At 46.7% G+C, this 18,920-nt stretch overlaps 2 protein-coding genes across 2 annotated transcripts in view; one reads left to right on the plus strand and one right to left on the minus strand.

Annotated features, from left to right (window-relative positions):
• DUSP29 (dual specificity phosphatase 29) overlaps positions 1 to 18,920 on the minus strand; it is a 35,387-nt gene that overhangs the window by 14,459 nt on the left and 2,008 nt on the right. The window contains exon 2 of the mRNA XM_082408819.1: positions 9,454 to 9,688. Within this exon, the coding sequence (XP_082264945.1) occupies positions 9,454 to 9,653 (200 nt within the window). The 5' untranslated portion in view covers positions 9,654 to 9,688. The remainder of the gene's footprint in view (positions 1 to 9,453; positions 9,689 to 18,920) is intronic.
• The window catches only part of SAMD8 (sterile alpha motif domain containing 8), a 111,916-nt gene continuing 102,751 nt past the window's right edge, over positions 9,756 to 18,920 (plus strand). The window contains exon 1 of the mRNA XM_082408772.1: positions 9,756 to 15,512. Coding sequence (XP_082264898.1) covers positions 15,432 to 15,512 — 81 coding nt within the window. The 5' untranslated portion in view covers positions 9,756 to 15,431. The remainder of the gene's footprint in view (positions 15,513 to 18,920) is intronic.

Consider the following 18,920-nt stretch of genomic DNA (forward strand, 5'->3'; position numbering starts at 1 on the left):
AACATACAGCCTTCAATAGCTGCATACTATTCCATTCCATAGGTAAATCTCAATTTTACCTCACCAAGCTCCTAGCTTTGGACATTTGTGTTCTCTCTCTCTCTTGTCTCTCTCGTCTGTCTCTCTCCTGGAGAGAGAGTGATGGGTGTTACAATAAGAAACACTGTAAACAAACAACTTGCTGTGTTTCTTTGGGCACATCTCTGTGTCCTTAGGAGAGATTTTTTTGAAGTGGAATTGCTGGGTCAACGGACATGAGCATTTTAAACACAGTTGATACTCGTTACTAAATTATCCTCCAGAAAGTTTGCTCAAATTAACATTCTGATTTTTGTTCATTGCTAATTTCATACACCAAAAAAATGTCTCATTTTCATTAATTTATTTTAGCAATGAGGCTGAACATTTTCTCCCACCTTTGTTGGACTTGTACGGTTTTACTTTTGAAGAACGTTGTCACATCCCTGTTTTTGACCCAGATCTCTTTAGCTCTTCTCCCTGCCCATGAACCTCTGGCCTCGCTCTGGATTCTGAATCTGGGTTGGAGGGCCAAGGAAGGGACTTTCTTCCTCAGAGACCTTCCCTCCCTTCCTCCTTCTCCAGCCTGGCCCAGCCTCCTTCCAGCCCCTCAGAGTTCCTCCAGGAAACTTGCTTTAACCAGCATACCCTCCACGTTGAGGAGTGGCAAGTAAGAGCAGTCTCCCTGGGCAGAGCTCTTGGCATTCCACTTTTTCAGACCCCTTGGGGGCCCTCCTGATTCCCAGCCTACATACCTCAGCCCCTGTCCGGAAGAAGTCCATTTCCCACAGTTGTGTGCTCTCACAGAGAGGACGAGGGACATGCAAGTACGCGTCTGTACAAGCCATCCACCAGCTGCCTTGCAGTGGGGAACCAGATGCTCCCGTGTTGCCAGGATTCTGCACTGGGCATTGACGAAAGTCCACGAAAGCTTGGGCAGTTCTCCGTACCCTCACGTCTGTGAGGACCCACTGAGTTCCCGCACCTAATCATGGACTCCTGTTCGCCCACGGCCCACATCCTGTAATCTGGCACCTTATTTATTCTGATGCGTGTGACACTTGTGGTGGCACATCAGTTCGTGGGCGTGACCCTGATGGTGACCTTCTCCTTCTCTGGAGTCTTGACCACACCTCCTCCTTGCAAGTGAATTTTAAAACAGCAGGCACATTTCTAGCTTTTGATCTCCCTCAATTCACCTGATATGAAAGCGAAATTCACTAGCTGTCTGGTGTTTTGGGTGTTCTTGTTACTTGCTGATGATGAAGCTGTTTGGCTGTGAGGCTCTGCAGAAAACACAGGGCTCACAGGTGTAGTTTGTAAGCTTGACCCGCTGCATGAACCAAAACAGTGACCCTCTGGGACCCTCAGTTTTCTTTATTTGTTAAATAGAACCAATTACATTGGCAGTACTTTCCTTACCAGATTCTTGTAAAGTTGAGTGATGCGATATTCAAGTTTCTTTAAAAGGTTAAAAGATAAATTCCGGGGTGGGGGGCAAACAATAGGAAGATGCACGACAAAATGTTATCAGTGGTTATCTCTGGGTAACGGAATCATAGGGAATTTTAATATTCTTTTTGTCTGTGCTTTGTAAATTTTCAGTAATGAACATAACGTATATTCACTTAGTGGGTAAATATATACCGTGATTTTTATTGATGTTCTATCCTTCGTTCTCAGGAGAGACTGTTGCAAAGACGTAAGGTGGTCTCGGTGTTTTTAACTCCTTAGCGATCTCTCCATCATCTTCCCCACCCCCCTAGGCTCTAGACCTCCAAGGATGGAGGCTAAGAGGGGAAAGACAATACATGCGAAGCCTGGTTTCAAGAAGTGGTGTTGTATTCATCACTAGACTAGGCATTTGGCTAACCATGAAAGGAAATGGTTGACATCGCTGGGTGAAAAGCTGTCACCCAGCATGAGAAGGCCCAGCCGGGCCAGGGCCACCGCGTCTCACCCTGGGCACCTTGCTCATGACTGGTGCCCAGTTGTACCTTAGTCGCCTTCGGTACCTGGCGGCTCAGAGTCTAGGTTTTCTAGTTCTTTCAGGTGACATTCAGCATGTTAAATTGTCAACCTTGGCTGTGTTTTTGCTGCCCACCCTGGAGAAGCAGGTCAAGTTTTAGCTCTACTTGGTGCCTCAAGGCTGAATTCGTTCTTTCTTTTTTTGGGGGGAGAGATTGCAGCTGTCCAGGTGCACCAGTGAGAGGTCCTCTCTTGAGCTGAGGACCATCTCAGCCATTGATTTGCCTTCACCTCACTCTCCAGCCTCTTCGGCTACAGGCCAGCCCCAGAGCTGCCACTGGCTTCAGAGGCTGTTGGTCTGGTTGGGAGCAGAAAAGCAGAAAGGGTGAGCTGGAGAGACCCCTGGCAAGTGAGCTCAGGCTGGGTGGAGCTGGCACAGGCATTTGAAGAGTCAGGCTTTATAGGGAGGGGCTGCTGGCTGTCGATGACCCCAAAAGCCAGACCTTGGAGGCGCCTGTAGTTATAATAAAAATAGGGCTCCCACCATTCAAGCAGAAGCAGAACAGCTTCACAGAGCCTTGGTGTTGGCTTATAGGGCTGCCTCTATCGTGAGAGGGAAGAGAGATTTCTCAATTATCCTGTTGCAGCCAAGCCTTACTCTGGGGAGCTTGTCCTGCCCGGGACTTTACAATCTCTTTGATCGTAGCCAGGATATTTCCCCTCCTGCTGACTACTGGGGAGAAACAAGACAGAAAGAAAAAAGAATTTGCTCAGAAAATGGAAGATGTGAATGAGATTTAAGTGAGAATATTTAAATTACAGAAATTTAGCGCTTTCAAGCATCCTCAAGCACTTCTGAAGCGCCCACTTAGGGACTGCTGATTGATAAGAGGTGATGAATTATTCTTATCTCATCATCAATGCCGGTCCCTGGCTCTCTGGAGGGCAACCCTTGGTTAACCTAATTTGAATCTAATTTGTACGACTTAAAAGTAATAAAACAAGTACGTGCTTGAGCCTAATAAAGCCTAATTTATTTAATAAGACATTTCTTAAAGAATTTTACTTTAGAGCTGGAAGGGACCTTGGAAATCATCCCTTTATTTTACAAATAAAGAAACTGAGTCCCAGAACAATAAGATGTTTTGCCAAAGGCCGCATGGAATGGCCACCCTCGCTGGAGGCTTGAACTCTCTGCCCCGAATCCTGCTGGAGGGCTTTCGCTCTACTCCACACTGTCCGTAAGGTTCCCACTTGCAGATTCAGGCCCCCTACCAAGTTGTGGGAAATGGGTGGGAGAGGGTGCCTGTGCCTTGAGCCCTTGAGCGAGGAAGACTTCCGCACGAGGCCATCCAAAAGGTGGCTGCCTGGCCTGGACTGACCCCCGCCGCTGACCCAGCACATTCCACACCAGCCACATCCCTCTCCCGTCGGTGGCCTCTTCTCGCCAGGCTGGGGTGATGGTGGAGTGGGTGGGAGGATGGGGGGGACATCTCTGCTCTCCTCAGGCTGGTAAGCAACAGACACGTGGAGTCACCAGGCATCCCATTTGGTGATCCCCTTGGGATAAGCTGAGATTGAGAAAACGCTTTAGGCGTTCTGAAACCCACAGGCGTGTAGGGCTTTGATGTGGTACTGCCCCCTCAGGCTTTAGGCCACCCGGGTCCCTGGAAGGCCGGGACAGCATCTATGGAGGGAGTAGGCTGGAGAAGGCCCATTGAGAGGGACTTCCTTCCTTCCAACCTGGACTTGGGTTCATGACAGCATCTCCTGGGAGAAATTCGACCAGGGGTGTTTTCTGTCCCAAGGCTGCCCTTAGCAGAGGGACGCTGAGTGGCAAAGTGTAGTGACTGTTCTTTACCTTCGTCTCACACTGTGAGTTGGATTTCCAGAAGCTGCCCGATCTCTAATAGTTCACACACAGTGGGTGTGCCAGGAACTGTGCTGAGAATCAACTGTATTAACCCATTGAATCCACATCTTCTAGGTGAAGAAATTGAAGCTCAGAAAGCTTGAGTGGCTTGCCCGAGGCCACATGGGAACCAGTATTTGACCCAGACCTTGTGGCTCTAGAGCAGATGCCCAGCCATTCTGTGCTTGAGGTGAGGGGAGTGGGGAAAGAGTGAGCTGGTTCTTGGGGGTCAGTCTGGTGCCCAGCAGGTCCCAGGCATCGTTGGTCTAGGCTTCAGGAGCAGCCGGTGGCTCTGGCTGCCTCAGGACACCCATTCTCACTCCTGCATCCTAACCACCTTAACTTTCAGATCCTTGGCTTTTAAGAATCTTAGGCGTTTTTAGGGAATGGAAAAACTCAACCTAAATGCAAATATCAAATTAAAAGTGAGGCTTCGAGCATGAGGAGCCAACTCTGAGCGTTTCACTGCTCTGGGCAATACCTACAAAGAGACGGAGAAACACGGGCAGCTGTGCCTGCTTTCAGCCGGGCTGTAACCTTGGTGTGGTTGCATTGACGGTGGAATTAACTTCTTTCTCAGTCAGCATCTGTGAGTCTCATTAACCTTGTTAAGTGGGTGTCAAGGAGGGACCCTGAGCAGAGATGGGGACAAGGTCAGGTGGGTGCTGACCTTTGTCCTCTCCTGGGCTGTGCACGCAGGTCACACACACTGACTGTGGAGCCTGCCTAGACTGTGCGTGTGTGTGTTTGTTTGGGGGCTCAGTTAGGCAGAGCTGGATTGAATCAAAAGGGCAGAGACATTCCCTTGGTTGAAGGAAGCAAACTTATGGTCAGATGTCAAGGAAGTAAGCATATCTTATTGCGTCAAACCCTACTGTCTGTCACTCTATTACACTAGGCCATTTGTGTCCTGCTCAGACACTCAGTGGCTTCCTGAATAGAGTCCCTTGGCCCTGACCTACCTTCCCAGGTTTCTTTCTCACTAAGTAGCAATAATAACAACATTTGCATTTGTCTGTTACTTCATAATTTACAAAATGCTTTCACATTCCATTATTTCTTTGAATCCTCTCAGTAACCATCTTTAGAGGCCCAGAAAGGTGAAAGGACCTACCCAAAGCCTCTGCACCTGGAGACGACTGTGGCTATGGTACATTGTGTGTTACCGTTTAGAGTGTTTGCTGCCCATCCGGAGGGGTGGGTTACACTTTCCTGCCCCATTGTCATGAGGCTTTGGCATGGACTTGCTTTGGCCAGTGAAATGTGGGTATCAGGGTCTTGTGTCACTTCCTAGTCAGTCTGTGGTTTGCCATGTCTCTCTTTTCTCTCTGCCGGGAGCCTGACAATATCCCAGAGAGGGGCTGAGTCCTGAGTCCTGGAGTCGAGTGGAGAGACCATGGACATGTCACACGAGGGAGAAGTAAACCACTGTTCTGGTAGGCCAACAAGATGTTGGGGACACCTGTCATCACAGCACAGCTAAGTCTAAGCTGATCACACAGTAGTCAAACTTGGCTTAATCTCAGACCCTCTGGAAGCACACTCTCTACTGCATTCATCCCCAATGTTCCAGATGAATCGCCCTGTTTGTTCGCACCTCCATGCCTTTTCTCACCCTGTTCCCTCTGCCTAGAATTCTGTTGAAATCCTATCCATCTTCCAAAGCCAAGCTTAGAATTCACCTCTCCTGTGATGCTTTCTCAGATCCGTAATACCAAGCACTTACTGAGCATTTACTATGTGGCAGCTACTACTCTAGCACTTCACTTGTTTTAATTCATTTAATCTTCACCTGTGAGATAAGCCTCGTTACTGTTGCCATAGAAGAGGAAGAGAGGTAAAATAACTTGTCCAAAATCACACACTGGTAAATGGCAGAGCCAAGACTCAAACCCCATGCTCCTTCCAACCCACTACCTATTTCTCTTTCTGTTCCCTGTTACATTTCTACACATCTCTTCTCCTCAACTGGAAAATGGCTTCTTTATCTGACTGACCACATTTTCTTGATCCTGGTTTGAGAATATATACTGCCACTGCCTGGTGGTGTACCCTTGGGCTGGTCACTTAATTTCTCTGAGCCTCAGTTTCCTCTTTGTATTCCCCAAAGCTCCTAGCAAGGTGCCCAGTAAATACTGACTGACTAAATGGATGAACTCCATGAGCCTTGGTTTGCTCATTTTTTAAATGGGAGAGATAATGGTACCTCCTTCATAGAGTTGTTGGGGGGTTTCAATGATGCCTAGCACAGGACAAGGCACATGGTAAGAATCCAATATAATTTGGCTATTGTTACTATTATAAGCTGTAGGAAAGGTAAATGTAGTATGTAATATACAGAGAGAAAAAACTTACTTCTCACCATGGGGATTGGGAAAGCTAACTTCATGGCAGAAGTGACTTGAGTGGACTTTGAAGAATGCATAGAATCTGGACACGGAGATGAGGGGAAGGGAAGGGCATTTTAGGCAAAGGGAACAGCACAGAGAAAGACACAGAGACAGTGTAAATCTTTAAATCTTAATCCTCCTTCCCCTATTTATACCATTTGTAGGGTCAGATCTCAGGAAATAATCCTAAGTATTAAAAATAAGTTTATGCATAAAGATGTCCACTGCAGCATTATTTATAAAAGTGAGAACGTGAAAGTGACTGTTATGTCCAATAGTAGGGAAAGTGGTTAAATAAATGATCTTCTATCCATCTGATATAATACATATATAATTATAGTTACTATTATATTATAATGAAATATATGAGAAGTATATAATAAGGGAAAAGTTTATGAATGATGCTACGTGGAAAAGAGACAAGATAAAATGAATAATCAATATTGTCGCAACTATATAAAAAGAATTTAAAACCAAATGTATCATGTAGAAAGTGTAAGAGGAAATGTACTGCAGTCTTAGTAGGTGTGGCTTGGCGTGATGGACTTGGGTGATTGTCTTGAGATATTTAAAAGTTTTCTTCCTTACATTAATCACTATTTTATTATTATAGCTAAACTTCTTTTTTTAAATTAACTAATCAATTTATTTATTTTTGGCTGTGTTGGGTCTTCGTTTCTGTGCGAGGGCTTTCTCTAGTTGCGGCAAGCGGGGACCACTCTTCATCGCGGTGCGCGGGCCTCTCACTATCGCGGCCTCTCTTGTTGCGGAGCACAGGCTCCAGACGCGCAGGCTCAGTAGCTGTGGCTCACGGGCCTAGTTGCTCCGCGGCATGTGGGATCTTCCCAGACCAGGGCTCGAACCCGTGTCCCCTGCATTGGCAGGCAGATTCTCAACCACTGCGCCACCAGGGAAGCCCTATAGCTAAACTTTTTGAGTGCTTACTCTGTACTAGGCACTGCACTAATATTTGACATATATTATCTCAATCCATACAACCCTATGAGGAAGGTTCTCTTGTTAACCTATTACAAATAGGGAAGCTAAGAAGTCTATATTTATACAATGAGTTTACATTACTTTTAAAATAGGAAAACAATATAGTTACTACGTTTATGTAATATTTTATTATTAAAAGAGAAGAGATTCAGATTCCCCCCCCCCTTTTTTGCTACTTCAAACAATGATAAACATTGTTGTACATATTTCCTTGTGTATTGGTACTCTTATTTCTGTAAGTCACATTTCTGAAAGCGATATTTGAGGTCAAAGTGTATGCATGCCTTTTTTATTTTGAACTAATTTTAGACTTACAGAAAGGTTGCAAAAATAGTACAGAGATTATTTGGCAATAAAAAAGAATAAAACACTGATACACACTACAGCTTGGATGAACCTTGAAAACAGTATGCTAAGTATAAGAAGCCAGTCACAATAGGCCATTTATTATTATTCCATTTATATGAAATGTCCAGGATAGGTAAATACATAGAAACAGAGCAGACTGTTGGCTGCCTAAGGCTGGGGGAATATGGGGAATTGAGAGTGATTACTTAATGGGTTCAGGGTTTCCTTTTGAGGTGATGAAAATGCTTTGAAATTAGATGGTGGTTGTACAGCTCTGTGAATATAATAAAACCACTGAACTGTACACTTTAAAAGGGTGAATTTTATGGAATGCAAGTAATATCAATAAAGCTATTGCTTTTTAAAAAGTAAACAATAGAGTCCCTATTTAGGGGAACCCAGGTTCCCCAATGTTCACAACTGAGAAATGATTGGATAAATTACGGTACAGCTATACTAAGGAATATTGAAAGTACAGAAGAGTATAATTCCTTTTTTCTGCTAAAAATTATTTAAAAGAAATAAAAACCCTTTAAATGTATGCATATATTTCCTTATGTTTGCAATAACATATATAAAGTGAGCTTAATACTGGTTACTCAGGGCAGAGTTAAGAGAGGACAAAGGGAGATTATGCAGTTGGTTTTTATAACCCTCTATTTAGTTTAATTTAGTGTAAAAGGGCATATAATTTTTGTAATTTTTTCCATTTAAAAATATTAAGAAAAAAAAAAGAAAAGGGGTTCTGCCCCTGGATTTCCCATGACTAGACAGTTATCTCTCGGTTTTTAAGCAGCAAGGTGTTTATTAAAAATCACACATGCAGTGGTCCTGCACCATCTCAGAGAAATGAACCATGAGCTGGAATCCTGGGGGATGGAGGGAGGAGCAGGAGTGCTAGTCAGGATGAAAGCTTCTGGGTTAGGCAAAACTGCATTTGAATCCCAGCTCTCAGCCACTTACTGAGCTGTGGACCTTGGACCAGTTACTTAACTGCTCTGTGCCTCAGTTTCCTTGTCTTTAAAATGGGAGTAATTAGATGACCTCTCATTGGGCTGTAGTGAAAATAAAGTGAGGTCATGCATGCAAGATGCTTAGCACAGTGCCTGGCACATAGTATTCAGTAAACGATAAATATAATAATTATTATTATTTACAGTAGGCACTTCCTAACTGAAGAGTGGGGAATGGTGACTATAAAAATCTAGAGGAGGGGACAGTGACCTCAACTTTGCTAGGTCTACCGCGCTTCCTGACACATATGGTGATGTGCTCTTATGCCACCCACCTGAGAACTGACTTTATTCTTGCTGGTCTTATCCCCATCTAAAACAAAAGACTACATTTCCCAGCTTCCCTTGCAGCGAAGGGCAGGGGAAGTCTTGGGTGGGACTTCCCTTCGGGAAGCTGTCCTTTTCCTCTTCCTTGCCTTCAGCCTTCCAGTGGTCTGGATCCTACAGTCGATGGCAGGAGCCCTGCTAGCATTGTCAGACCTTGAAGCAACCCTGAAGGAAGAAACCACACCCTGGGGATGGTAGAGCCCAAGCCTGGGAGCCTGAGCCCCTGGTGACCCTGGAGTCACTATGCCAGCCCCAGCTTGCCTTCCTCTGCACTTCTTTTATGTGAGAGAGAAACCAATCTCTATCTTGCTTAAGTCCCTTTTCTGAGTTTTCTGTGATAGGAAAATAAACCCAGCCCTAACTAATAGAGTTCTCTCAGAACCAACCTAAAAAGCAAGAGCTCATGGCAGGAAGGTGTCGAGGGCTGTGCCCTGGGGAGGGCTGGCTACCAAAGGGGAGGCTGGGCCTGGCCACTTACTCATCGCCGATGTAGAGCTTGGGCCAGACCTCGTTGACATGTGTGTACTGGGGACCGCCCTTCCAGAAGAGACGCTCCAGCTCGAAGGCTCCGGGGGTCCAGTAATCCTCAGCCTCCCCCTCCTCCTCCACCTTCGGCAGCAGCTTCTTGGCGGACGGGTAAGCATTCTTGAGGCTTGTCTTCGGTTCTCTGGATGTCATTTTTGGAGCCAAGGGATTTTCTTTCCTTTCTGCAGCTGGTCATGAAAGAGGGTCAGGATTGGGGTTAGCAGGGACAGAGGTAGGGAATGGGCTTCACAAAAAAGAGGAGGGTATAAGCTGATCTGAAGATTTGGCAGGCATCCTGCTTCCTCTTCCCAGGCCACAGAGGTCAATCGGGAAGGCCTTGATGGCAGTCAAACAGCACTTCCCCAAGATTCCAGTCTCCTGCAAAGCAAGCATGCTGGGCGCCCTCTGACGTGGGCATTCGCTGCAGACACAAACAGGCTTCAGGTCTAAGAAATCCCTGCAGGCTGCCTGTCCCTTGCCACCTTTCTTTTAGATTTAACCCCTTTTTTGGTGCCTACTCTTTCCTTTCTGTGATCGGAGTCTGCTGGCTCAGGCCATTTTGAACCTGAATAAGAAGGCCCAGGAGGTCCCTGCCATTCCAGGCCTGCGGTATTCAGCGTCTGCAGAGAGCTGTCATGCAGTGGAAAGGGCACACCTGGAAATCCAGAGCCTGTGTGGTCGGGGCAGCCACGCACATTCCGGGGCTTCGGAAGTCTTGGGGTGGAAGGAAACCTGGCTGCGTGAGGGTTTGTCAACTTGTTAGGAAGCTGAAGTCAACGCCGGCTGCTCTCACACGAGGAGGCTGGCAGTTGTGCTAGCTTACCAGGGGTTTGGAAGACACGTTCCAAGCTAGAAAGCTGTGTCTGCAGATTGGAACGTGTATTTGCAGAGCTTGTCAGGCTCTGCGGGTGGAATATGGGTGAAGAGTTTCCATTGTCCCCAAAGAAATGAGTTCATTGTGGAATTGGGCACCATGTGTTCCATGAGCTGAGTGACCGATACACTCAGGCAGCCTGGGAAGGGAGGTTATACTCATCGTGCTGGGAGACTGGAGGGAAGGGGGAAGGGTGGAGTGACTGAGAAACGTGAGCGCAGGTGAGTGATGGGGAGGGAACGTTATTCATTTATGTAACAAATACTTATGTAGCACTTACTGTGTGCTAAGCACTGTTCCAAGTGCGTTGCAATTATTAACTCATTTAATCTTCTTAACAACCCTAAGAAATAGGCACCACGATTATCTCCATTTTGGAGATGAGGAAAACTGTAAATTGAGGATGCTTATAACACATGGTCTTAGTCTTCTGAGAAAAAAAATAATTGCCCGGAGGGCAGGGGTTGGGGTGGAGGATGTAGCATGAGGAGGGCCAGGCCAGGGACTTGAAGAATGTAAAAAAGCTCCAGTAGCTTCAAAGACCATTAGGATCCTATCGAAAAGACCCAGAACACATCTCGAAGAGGCTCCCACTTATCAAAAATGGGACAATTTGAGCATGAATAATAAAAATAACTGCAGTTAGTAGAAACACATCAAACATTTAAATCATAATGATACTCAAAACAATTATTCACTTTTGGAAGATGCTAGAGAGCCAGCTCATTATGAAGACAGGCCAGTAAAAGAAAAGAATCTAGCATTTGTCATTCCTTTCGGCTGCAAACTGTACTACTGGGTAGATGAGGGAAATTTTCTTTTATAGAAGAACTTCAATAAAGAAGGAAGGAAGCACCATTTTACAACACCCGATGAGCTAATGGATGTAGGCACTGAGCACTGACTGCTGGCAGCATAAGAGATGTCAGACGTTACGGGCCTTCTGATGGAGGAACACACCACCGCTACCACGAAAGGAGCCTCGCCAAAGGAAGACCTGGACCTTTGATCAGAGTCCTCAGAGTCTAGATCTAGCAACCAATTTGCAGGAGATTCAGAAGACAGTTAAGTTATACCTCAGGGCCTTATCTTTTGGAAATACGTAGTGAAGTGTTCACAGATGAAATGATATAATGTCTGGGATTTGCTTCAGAAATTGGAAAATACAATAATATATTGTGTCGGGGAGAGGGGTATAGGTGGAGGTGTGACGAGGCAGGATTTGCCAAGGATGATGGCTGCAAGGTCATACTGTTCCTCTTTGTGTTTGAAATTGTCCGTTAAATTTTTTTAAAAAGAACAGGAAAAGGCTGAAACCACTGCTCTGAGAAATTTGATTCTCCCAAGTTCACAGTAGGTGAATTAAAGGATCACTGGCTAGCAGTGTTTTTGGGGAAGCCTGGATCTGTGACTTTCTCCTGCAGAATCCTGAGTTGAGGGGTGGGGGGCAATGGGCTGCAGAGGCCACCCTTCTTTGGAGTCTGTCAAAGCGTGACCTAAAGACCACCTCCCTCAGAATCATCTGGCACTTGCTAAAAATATAGATTCCTGGGTTGCACCCTAGGCCAGAGTGGGGCCTAGGAGTCTGTATTTTAACAAGCTCCCAAGTGAGTCTGTTGCTTACTAAAGTTTGATAATAATTGCCCAAGAATGTGGTTCAAGAGTCAAGGAGCTGGGACTTCCCTGGTGGTCCAGTGGCAAAGAATCTGCCTTTCAATGCGGGGGACGCAGGTTCGATCCCTGGTCGGGGAACTAAGATCCCACATACCGCGGGGCAACTAAGCCCGCGCGCCACGACTACCGAGCTCGTGCACCTCAGCTAGAGAGCCCACATGCCTCAAACTACAGAGCCCATGCGCCCTGGAGCCTGCAAGCCACACCTAGAGGGAAGCCCACGCGCCTTAACCAAGAGCCCGCATACCTCAATGAAGATCCTGTGTGCCACAGCTAAGACCCAACGCAGCCAAAAAAAGAAAAAAGAAAAGTCAAGGAGCTGTTGAGTCAAGAGAAGGGTAGGAAGGGTGCTCAATATGCTTTCCATCTTCTCATTGACGTGCAGACCCAGGTCTTTAGCCCAGAGTAAGGGTGTGGGACTGGGACGAGGGAAGGAAGGGCTGGACAGCCTTATTCCAAGGCTCCTTGAAGATGCTCCTTCACGTTGTTTTCAGCCTCGGTGTCTGACACATAAGAGGTGCTCAGAAGGTGAGTGAATGAACGGAAGGAGTGACTCGGGGTGAACGCGTAAGACTGGGGGGCCTGTGCTAGGGGCTCAGTCGGAGCTGATGAGGCAGGACGGAGCCTTGGGCTAATGTGGAGGCGGGGAAGGTGAGCGAGGGGCAGAATACAGGATGGACAGTCCCCTGCGGCAGGGAGCTGCTCAGACCCGAACTTCACTCTGGGGCCTGGCGGCTGGCATTTGCAGTCACCAAAGGACGTGTTATTTTAAGGGATGGCCTGAAACTTCTGTAGCAGAACCAGCCCAGACACCTCAGTCTCCCGAGAGTGGTCACGCCCTCCCCGCTGCAGGCCTGAGGCGCCTTAACTTTGAGAAGTCTGGAGTTCTGCCCGTCTATGGCACCAGCTCTTCTTGTTTCCAAGTGAGTCAAAGCTGGGCACCATTTACCTAAATTTAGAGGTTTGGGCCATTTTGAACCCTGCCTGCCACCAAAGGAGGCTTCAGAAGAAGGGATTTTAGGGAGACACTGGAGTAACTGCATTCTGAACCTTCTGCCCGCCTCCTTGTGGTACTGAAGCTGACCTCACCCTTGCTGAGGCTGGTCCTCCTTCATTATACTGTGGAAGGAGCCATCCCCATCCCCATCTCCGTGCTGAAAGCCTCGACTGGATTTCCAGACAGAAGAGGAAGTGGTGTGGTCTACCCAGAGCGGCTTGGCACGCAGAGGGAGCTCTGGGATCTATTATCCTCCAGCATGCAGATTGGATGGGGGACGAGAACAAAGCACAGAGCCGTCCAGAAACCACAGACCTGTAATCTTTCCAAATCCTGAAGGCGGCTTGTGTGCATCCCTCTGTGCATGGCTCCCAAATCTTTGAATCTCAGAGAGGCCGGGAGTGTCTGTTTCCCAGATCACAGCCAAAATGGAAGGGGAAGACAAATCTGTTCTGTTTGGTTTCCATAGATTCGACCTAGAGATTAACTGCCAAGGTCTTGATGACACATACAATATCAATCACAGGCGAAATGTCATAATGAGAGCTGGGCAGGTTGTCAAGAGAGGCCTCCAGGTTCCTGTTACAGCTTCATATTTAAAGGTTTGGTCCCGGGAAACCAAATGCCAACTTGAAGGCTATGTGGCCTGTATGTGCAGCAGCAGCAGCCTGCCTCTTCCTCAAAGGACAGCAGACTCAGGCTCCTTGCTGGACGGGCCAGGCAGGTAACATAGAGGAGTTAAGTGCATTGGGTGTTAAAGAATAAAACAAACAAGCAAGAACCTAACTATTGGCCTCAGGTAGGAGGCATCAGGGAGTGGTGGGGACTGTGGCAGAGGAGAGAGCAAATGCCCCCACTGAAGGGGGTGGCAGCTTGCCATTCCATGTGGGAATGCAAGCCCAGATGGTCGGATAGTTTTATGAAAAGTCAGAAAGCCAGAGTTTTGTGGGAAATCTGCTGATTTTAAAATTTTAAGTCAGTAGGCAGCTGTAACAGAGGCTATCCTTGTCCTGTCACATTCCTCAGCTGAGATCACTGCAGTGAAAGTGGACAGCTCCCTTACACAAAAGGCTTCCTCACTCAAGCCCCTGTATTTCCCTGATTGAGGCTGTTTTCTGGTCTTTGTGCTGGTCGGGGAGTTACCTGCTTCCTGGAACACCTCACAAACAATTTGTTCCCAAACTCTGGTCTCAGCGTCCACCTTTGAGGGAACCCAAACTAAGATACTGCTAATTTTAAAGCATTTAAAGACACTGTGATAACAGAGAATGCAGGGCCAAGTGTTACTTGACCCATAAGATCTGGAGTGCCATTTTCCTCTGTGAAACAGTGCCCTTGCCTTTGAGGAGCTATTTCCAGGAATAATCAAAATAGGGATCCCTATTTTGACCCCTATCCTGATTCCATTTCAGACTTTTCAATGGTACAGCTCGTGTTTGGTTAAAGGTTTCCCTTGCCCAGTGAGGAAAGGCTTTAATCTGAATTCACAAATATAATTTTGACACCATGATTTGACTTTATGTAAAAAAAAAAAAAAAAAAAAACCCTTATAGAATTTAGGATTAAGACATACACACTACTATATATAAAATAGATAACCAACAAGCACCTACTCTATAGCACAGGGAACCGTACTCAATATTTTGTAATAATCTATAAGGGAAAAGAATATGAAAAAGAAAAAAAAAATATATATATATATATATATTCTTGTATATAACTGAATCACTGTGCTGTACCCCTGAAACTAACACAACATTGTAAATCAACTCTACTTCAATTAAAAAAAAAACAACCTTGTATATTTTTGTTCTTGTTTTTAACTAGGAAAAAAAAAAAAAAACAGCAAAATGTCAATACTGTGGGCAAGTGGCAGGACTCAGGGAGATTTTTTTCCTGTCTTCTGTTTTGGGATTCTTTTAATAAATAATCATATTTTATAATAAATAACCATGTCTATATTTTTTTAACTATGCTGGCCAAATAGAACAGTCTGGGCTGGAAGCTGCTTGTGACTTCTCACTCCATCTTACGTGTTCCCAGGACATGCCTCTTTCCTGGGGCTCCTCTACCTCTCTGTTCCTCTCTCCCCACATTCACTGGCTTGTGTCTCTTCTCTGCTCTCAGAGCCCCAGCAATCACTGAGGACTCAGATCTACACGTCTTATCCTCCCTGAGCTTCGCTTTCTTCTTTAATAAAATGGAGCTGTAACAAGAGGGGTAAAGGCGATTTTAAAAACAAACAAACAAAAACCCAACCTGAATTCTTTTGCTTTCTAAGGTGGAAGATGGGAGAAGCCCAGTGGAGAGATGCATCCTTCATTTGAGTGGGAAACTTAAACCCCTAAGTGGACCCCTTGAGCCTGCAGAGACTGGCCAGGTAGCCATGCCCAGGAGTGTGAGCCACAGAACAGGCCTCCTGCTTAAGAAAAAAACACAATTTAAGGATCCTTTTCTTGGGGAAAAGGTAAGTCCTAAAGCGTGATTCCGAAAGTGATGGAGTGAACAAAGAGAGCTAAATTGTTCTGTGCAAGAAAGCAAGGAGCATTCCAAGCCTCTAGAACATCCCCAGAAGGGGTGTGAGGGACCCTGCTGCGGAGTGGCGAAGGGAGGGCTTGGGGCCAGAGCCAGCCAGGTGAGGGGCGTCCAGGGCACACAGCCACGGGACTCCTGAGAAAAGTGATCCCAGTGCTTAACTTTGCGGTGTCCCCTGGCAGTGTCAGCCCTCTCTTTGTCACCCCAAACCTTCAGTGAAATTGTTAGACAGGACAGACAGCTGTGTTCATGGCGGGCTTGAGAAATCAAAGGGGAAGAGGCTTGTGCTGGTCGAGAGAAGAGACCAGAAGTTTATGCAGCACCATGGACAGTCTGATTCTGTTCTTATACAAAAATACATGTCACCAAAATATTAACACTGGCTCTATGTTTATTTTAGAATGATGAAATTATATGCGATCCTTCTTTTATTTTTAAGGAACCATCTTTTCTAAAAATCTCTGTGCTGAACATATATCACTTGAGTATATGGAGGAGGAAAAAAAGCCTGTGAAAGTTGTATTTGAGAACTGTTCTGGATGTAGTAGATGCGCACCCTAAACCTACGGGCTGAGGCACAGGAAGGTGGCCTTCAGGACAAGGCCTAACCAGGTGTTCTTTACATCACATATGGCACTGAGTGCCCTCCCAGTCAGTGTGAGCTCCCCAAAGGCAGGCCTGTGTCCTCCTTGAGCCCTCTGGTGGCAGAACCAGGCCTAGGTCGTGTCACAAAGTCATTCTAGTCCCTCAGTGCTTCCCGGGAAACCAGAAGGGAGTCAAGTTTTATGGCTCCTGAAATTTATACCATTTCTTTAAGAAAAAGAAGAACAAATAGGTGCAGGGCCTTAGAAGAGGCTGGTGCAGGGGGTTCTGAAGCTTTGGGGTAAATCCACCTCTGAAAGAAGATTCTTTCCCCTTTGACTGGAGGCAGACCTCAGATGAGGAGGGCAGCATCCCTCCCCATCCCTTGGGGCTCTTTGACTTGCCTTACCCTGGTCTTGGTTTAGGCTAAGTCAGCCAACATCAGGGGTGCTCTGGTGGGTCATGAGTGGGCATGGGAAGTGGCCTTGTTTTGTTTGTTTGTTTGTTTGACCGTGCCACGTGTGCAGCCTGTGGGATCTTAGTTCCCCAACCAGGGATTGAACTCGAGTCGTCAGCAGTGAAAGCGCAGAATCCTAACCACTGGACCCAGGAAATTCCCTTGTTTTTTTTATCACCTCAGATGTTAGGCCTGGCCCTGCCCGCCCCCGCATGCCTCCACATCCCTCTGTTCAGCACCAGGGATGGGCTGGGCCAGAGAGGTCTCTGCCTTCAAGTTTTTGGTCTAGTAGAGCAGTTATAATCTAATCTTTTAAAAATGAGTCCTCTTCCTTTGAAGGTATTCTGTATCTGTGGATATCACATATTTATGTCCCTCGATGCATTGGGCTCATGGGGGAAAGTTAGTGTGTGTTGCATGCATACCACATTTTTTCCATGACACCACCCAAGTTGGGTTTGGAATGTGCCTTGAAAGAAGAGGGAGGGTACAAATGTTATTGTGGTTGGGAAAATTACTCTATTAGGAGAGTAATACCTACTGCCAGGGTACGTGGAGGGGCAGAATTTGGCAGCAGTATACATATATACATATACATATTTTTAATTTACTGCAAGTCATGCTTGTCCTTACTCATCTTAAATCTACAAAAACGATCCCAACTAGGAAATAAAAGTTGTGGGATTTTTAAAAAATTAAAACCTGGCCGTAAAAACCCTAGGAATTTTTTGTCGCTATAATTTAATTCCTAGTGTATCAGACACCATCCAAGTTTAACAGATACTTTTTTCTTTCGGATTCTGGCAAGTATGTTAATAGGAGGCAATTATGTGAATTAATATAAAATCCTTTTATTTAAAAAACAGAAATGCCTTCATTTAAAGAGGTAATTTAATATTTCTTCTAAGATGGTGTTGATGTCATTAACTTGTTTGATTAACTCTTCAGATGGTTTCAAAACGCTTCGGGGTGGTAATTTATGAACTCCTAATTGATTTTTCCAATCTCAGTTTGGCAGAGTTGGGCCTCCTGGAAACTGTGAGGAGGCTGAATGCTCACATGTGGCTTCCTTCTTAGACAAGGGAGCCGGCCGGGATGGACTTGATCCCTGCGGTCGGCCCAGTGGGGCGGAGGAGGCTCTGGGTCAGGAGACAAGAGGCCATGATGTCTGACCAGGCCAGCTGTGGTGGAAACACTGCAGGCAGTTACACAGCTCATGAATTCAGGAACAGATGGCCTTTTAGCCCCGCTCTTTCGAAAATCACTACCCACTCTGTGTCACCTCAGAACGTGAGGCTTCCTTGTGTGGGAGAAAGATGGGGGGGTAGACTGGGGGGGTGCAGCCCTCACCATGGTCTCACCACCTCTCTCCTCCTGTCCCCACCACTGTTACTCACTAGGCCGGTGTCTCAGTGTTGCACGGGGCAGGCTCTGGACCTTGGGAAGGCTGTAGGCCATGCTCCCACCTCTTAAAGATGCCACAAAAGCTCACTGAGAAACCCAGGCCCTGGCAGGACCCAGCGAAATGACCAATACACTCGGTGACTCTTAACGTGTGCCTGGTGATCATCTACTCTCAAAACCTCCTTGATAGGGAATAGCTGCCCCCACTTTACAGATGAGAAAACTGAGGGTCAGAGAGTTTAGTCACATGACGCCAAGCTAGTAAGTGGTATGACTGGGCCTCAACCCAGGCAGCCAAGAATCCCCACCCAGGCCACTAGATAGGTCACTGTATCTTAGTCACAAGGTATACGTTCCTGAGGGCGGGCCTGGGCCTAGGCCTCCCTCCCCCCCGTGAACCCCAGAGCGGTGGGAAGTTGCGGAAGAGCCCTCACCGGCCTTGGGGGCTCACGTACCCAGGCTTCAGCTTCCTCATCTGCAGAATGGGGATAACATCCGCGCCTCCCTGCTTGTTGGTTAAAGGAGATAACGTGAGTCCTTAACACATGGGCATGGACTCGGAGAGCGTGTCATGTAGGGGGACGGGGCGGCGGGGGCGGTGGTGGGGGGGGAATTCTCAGCTGTGTTGGGAGCTAAGTGCCGAGCCGAGAGTAAGGGAGCGGAGGTAAAGCAGTTTGGCAGGGACCAAGGGTTTTTGTACTTGTGGCAAATGGGCCGGGGCGCTAATGAGTCTGAACCTTCTCCTCTGAGTGATGGGGCTCCTTTGCTCATAAGTGAAGTACAAGCAAGGCTTTTGGGAGGAGGAGTAAGGCCTCTCTCCAGCCTGTTGATGCCTGGTGGCCATGCCAGGCTGTGATGAGACTTGATCCCCTGTTTACTGCGCAAGTGGTAGGCCCA

The sequence above is a fragment of the Balaenoptera borealis genome (assembly GCF_965194805.1).
Source record: "Balaenoptera borealis genome assembly, chromosome: 10".
NCBI lineage: Eukaryota > Metazoa > Chordata > Mammalia > Artiodactyla > Balaenopteridae > Balaenoptera > Balaenoptera borealis.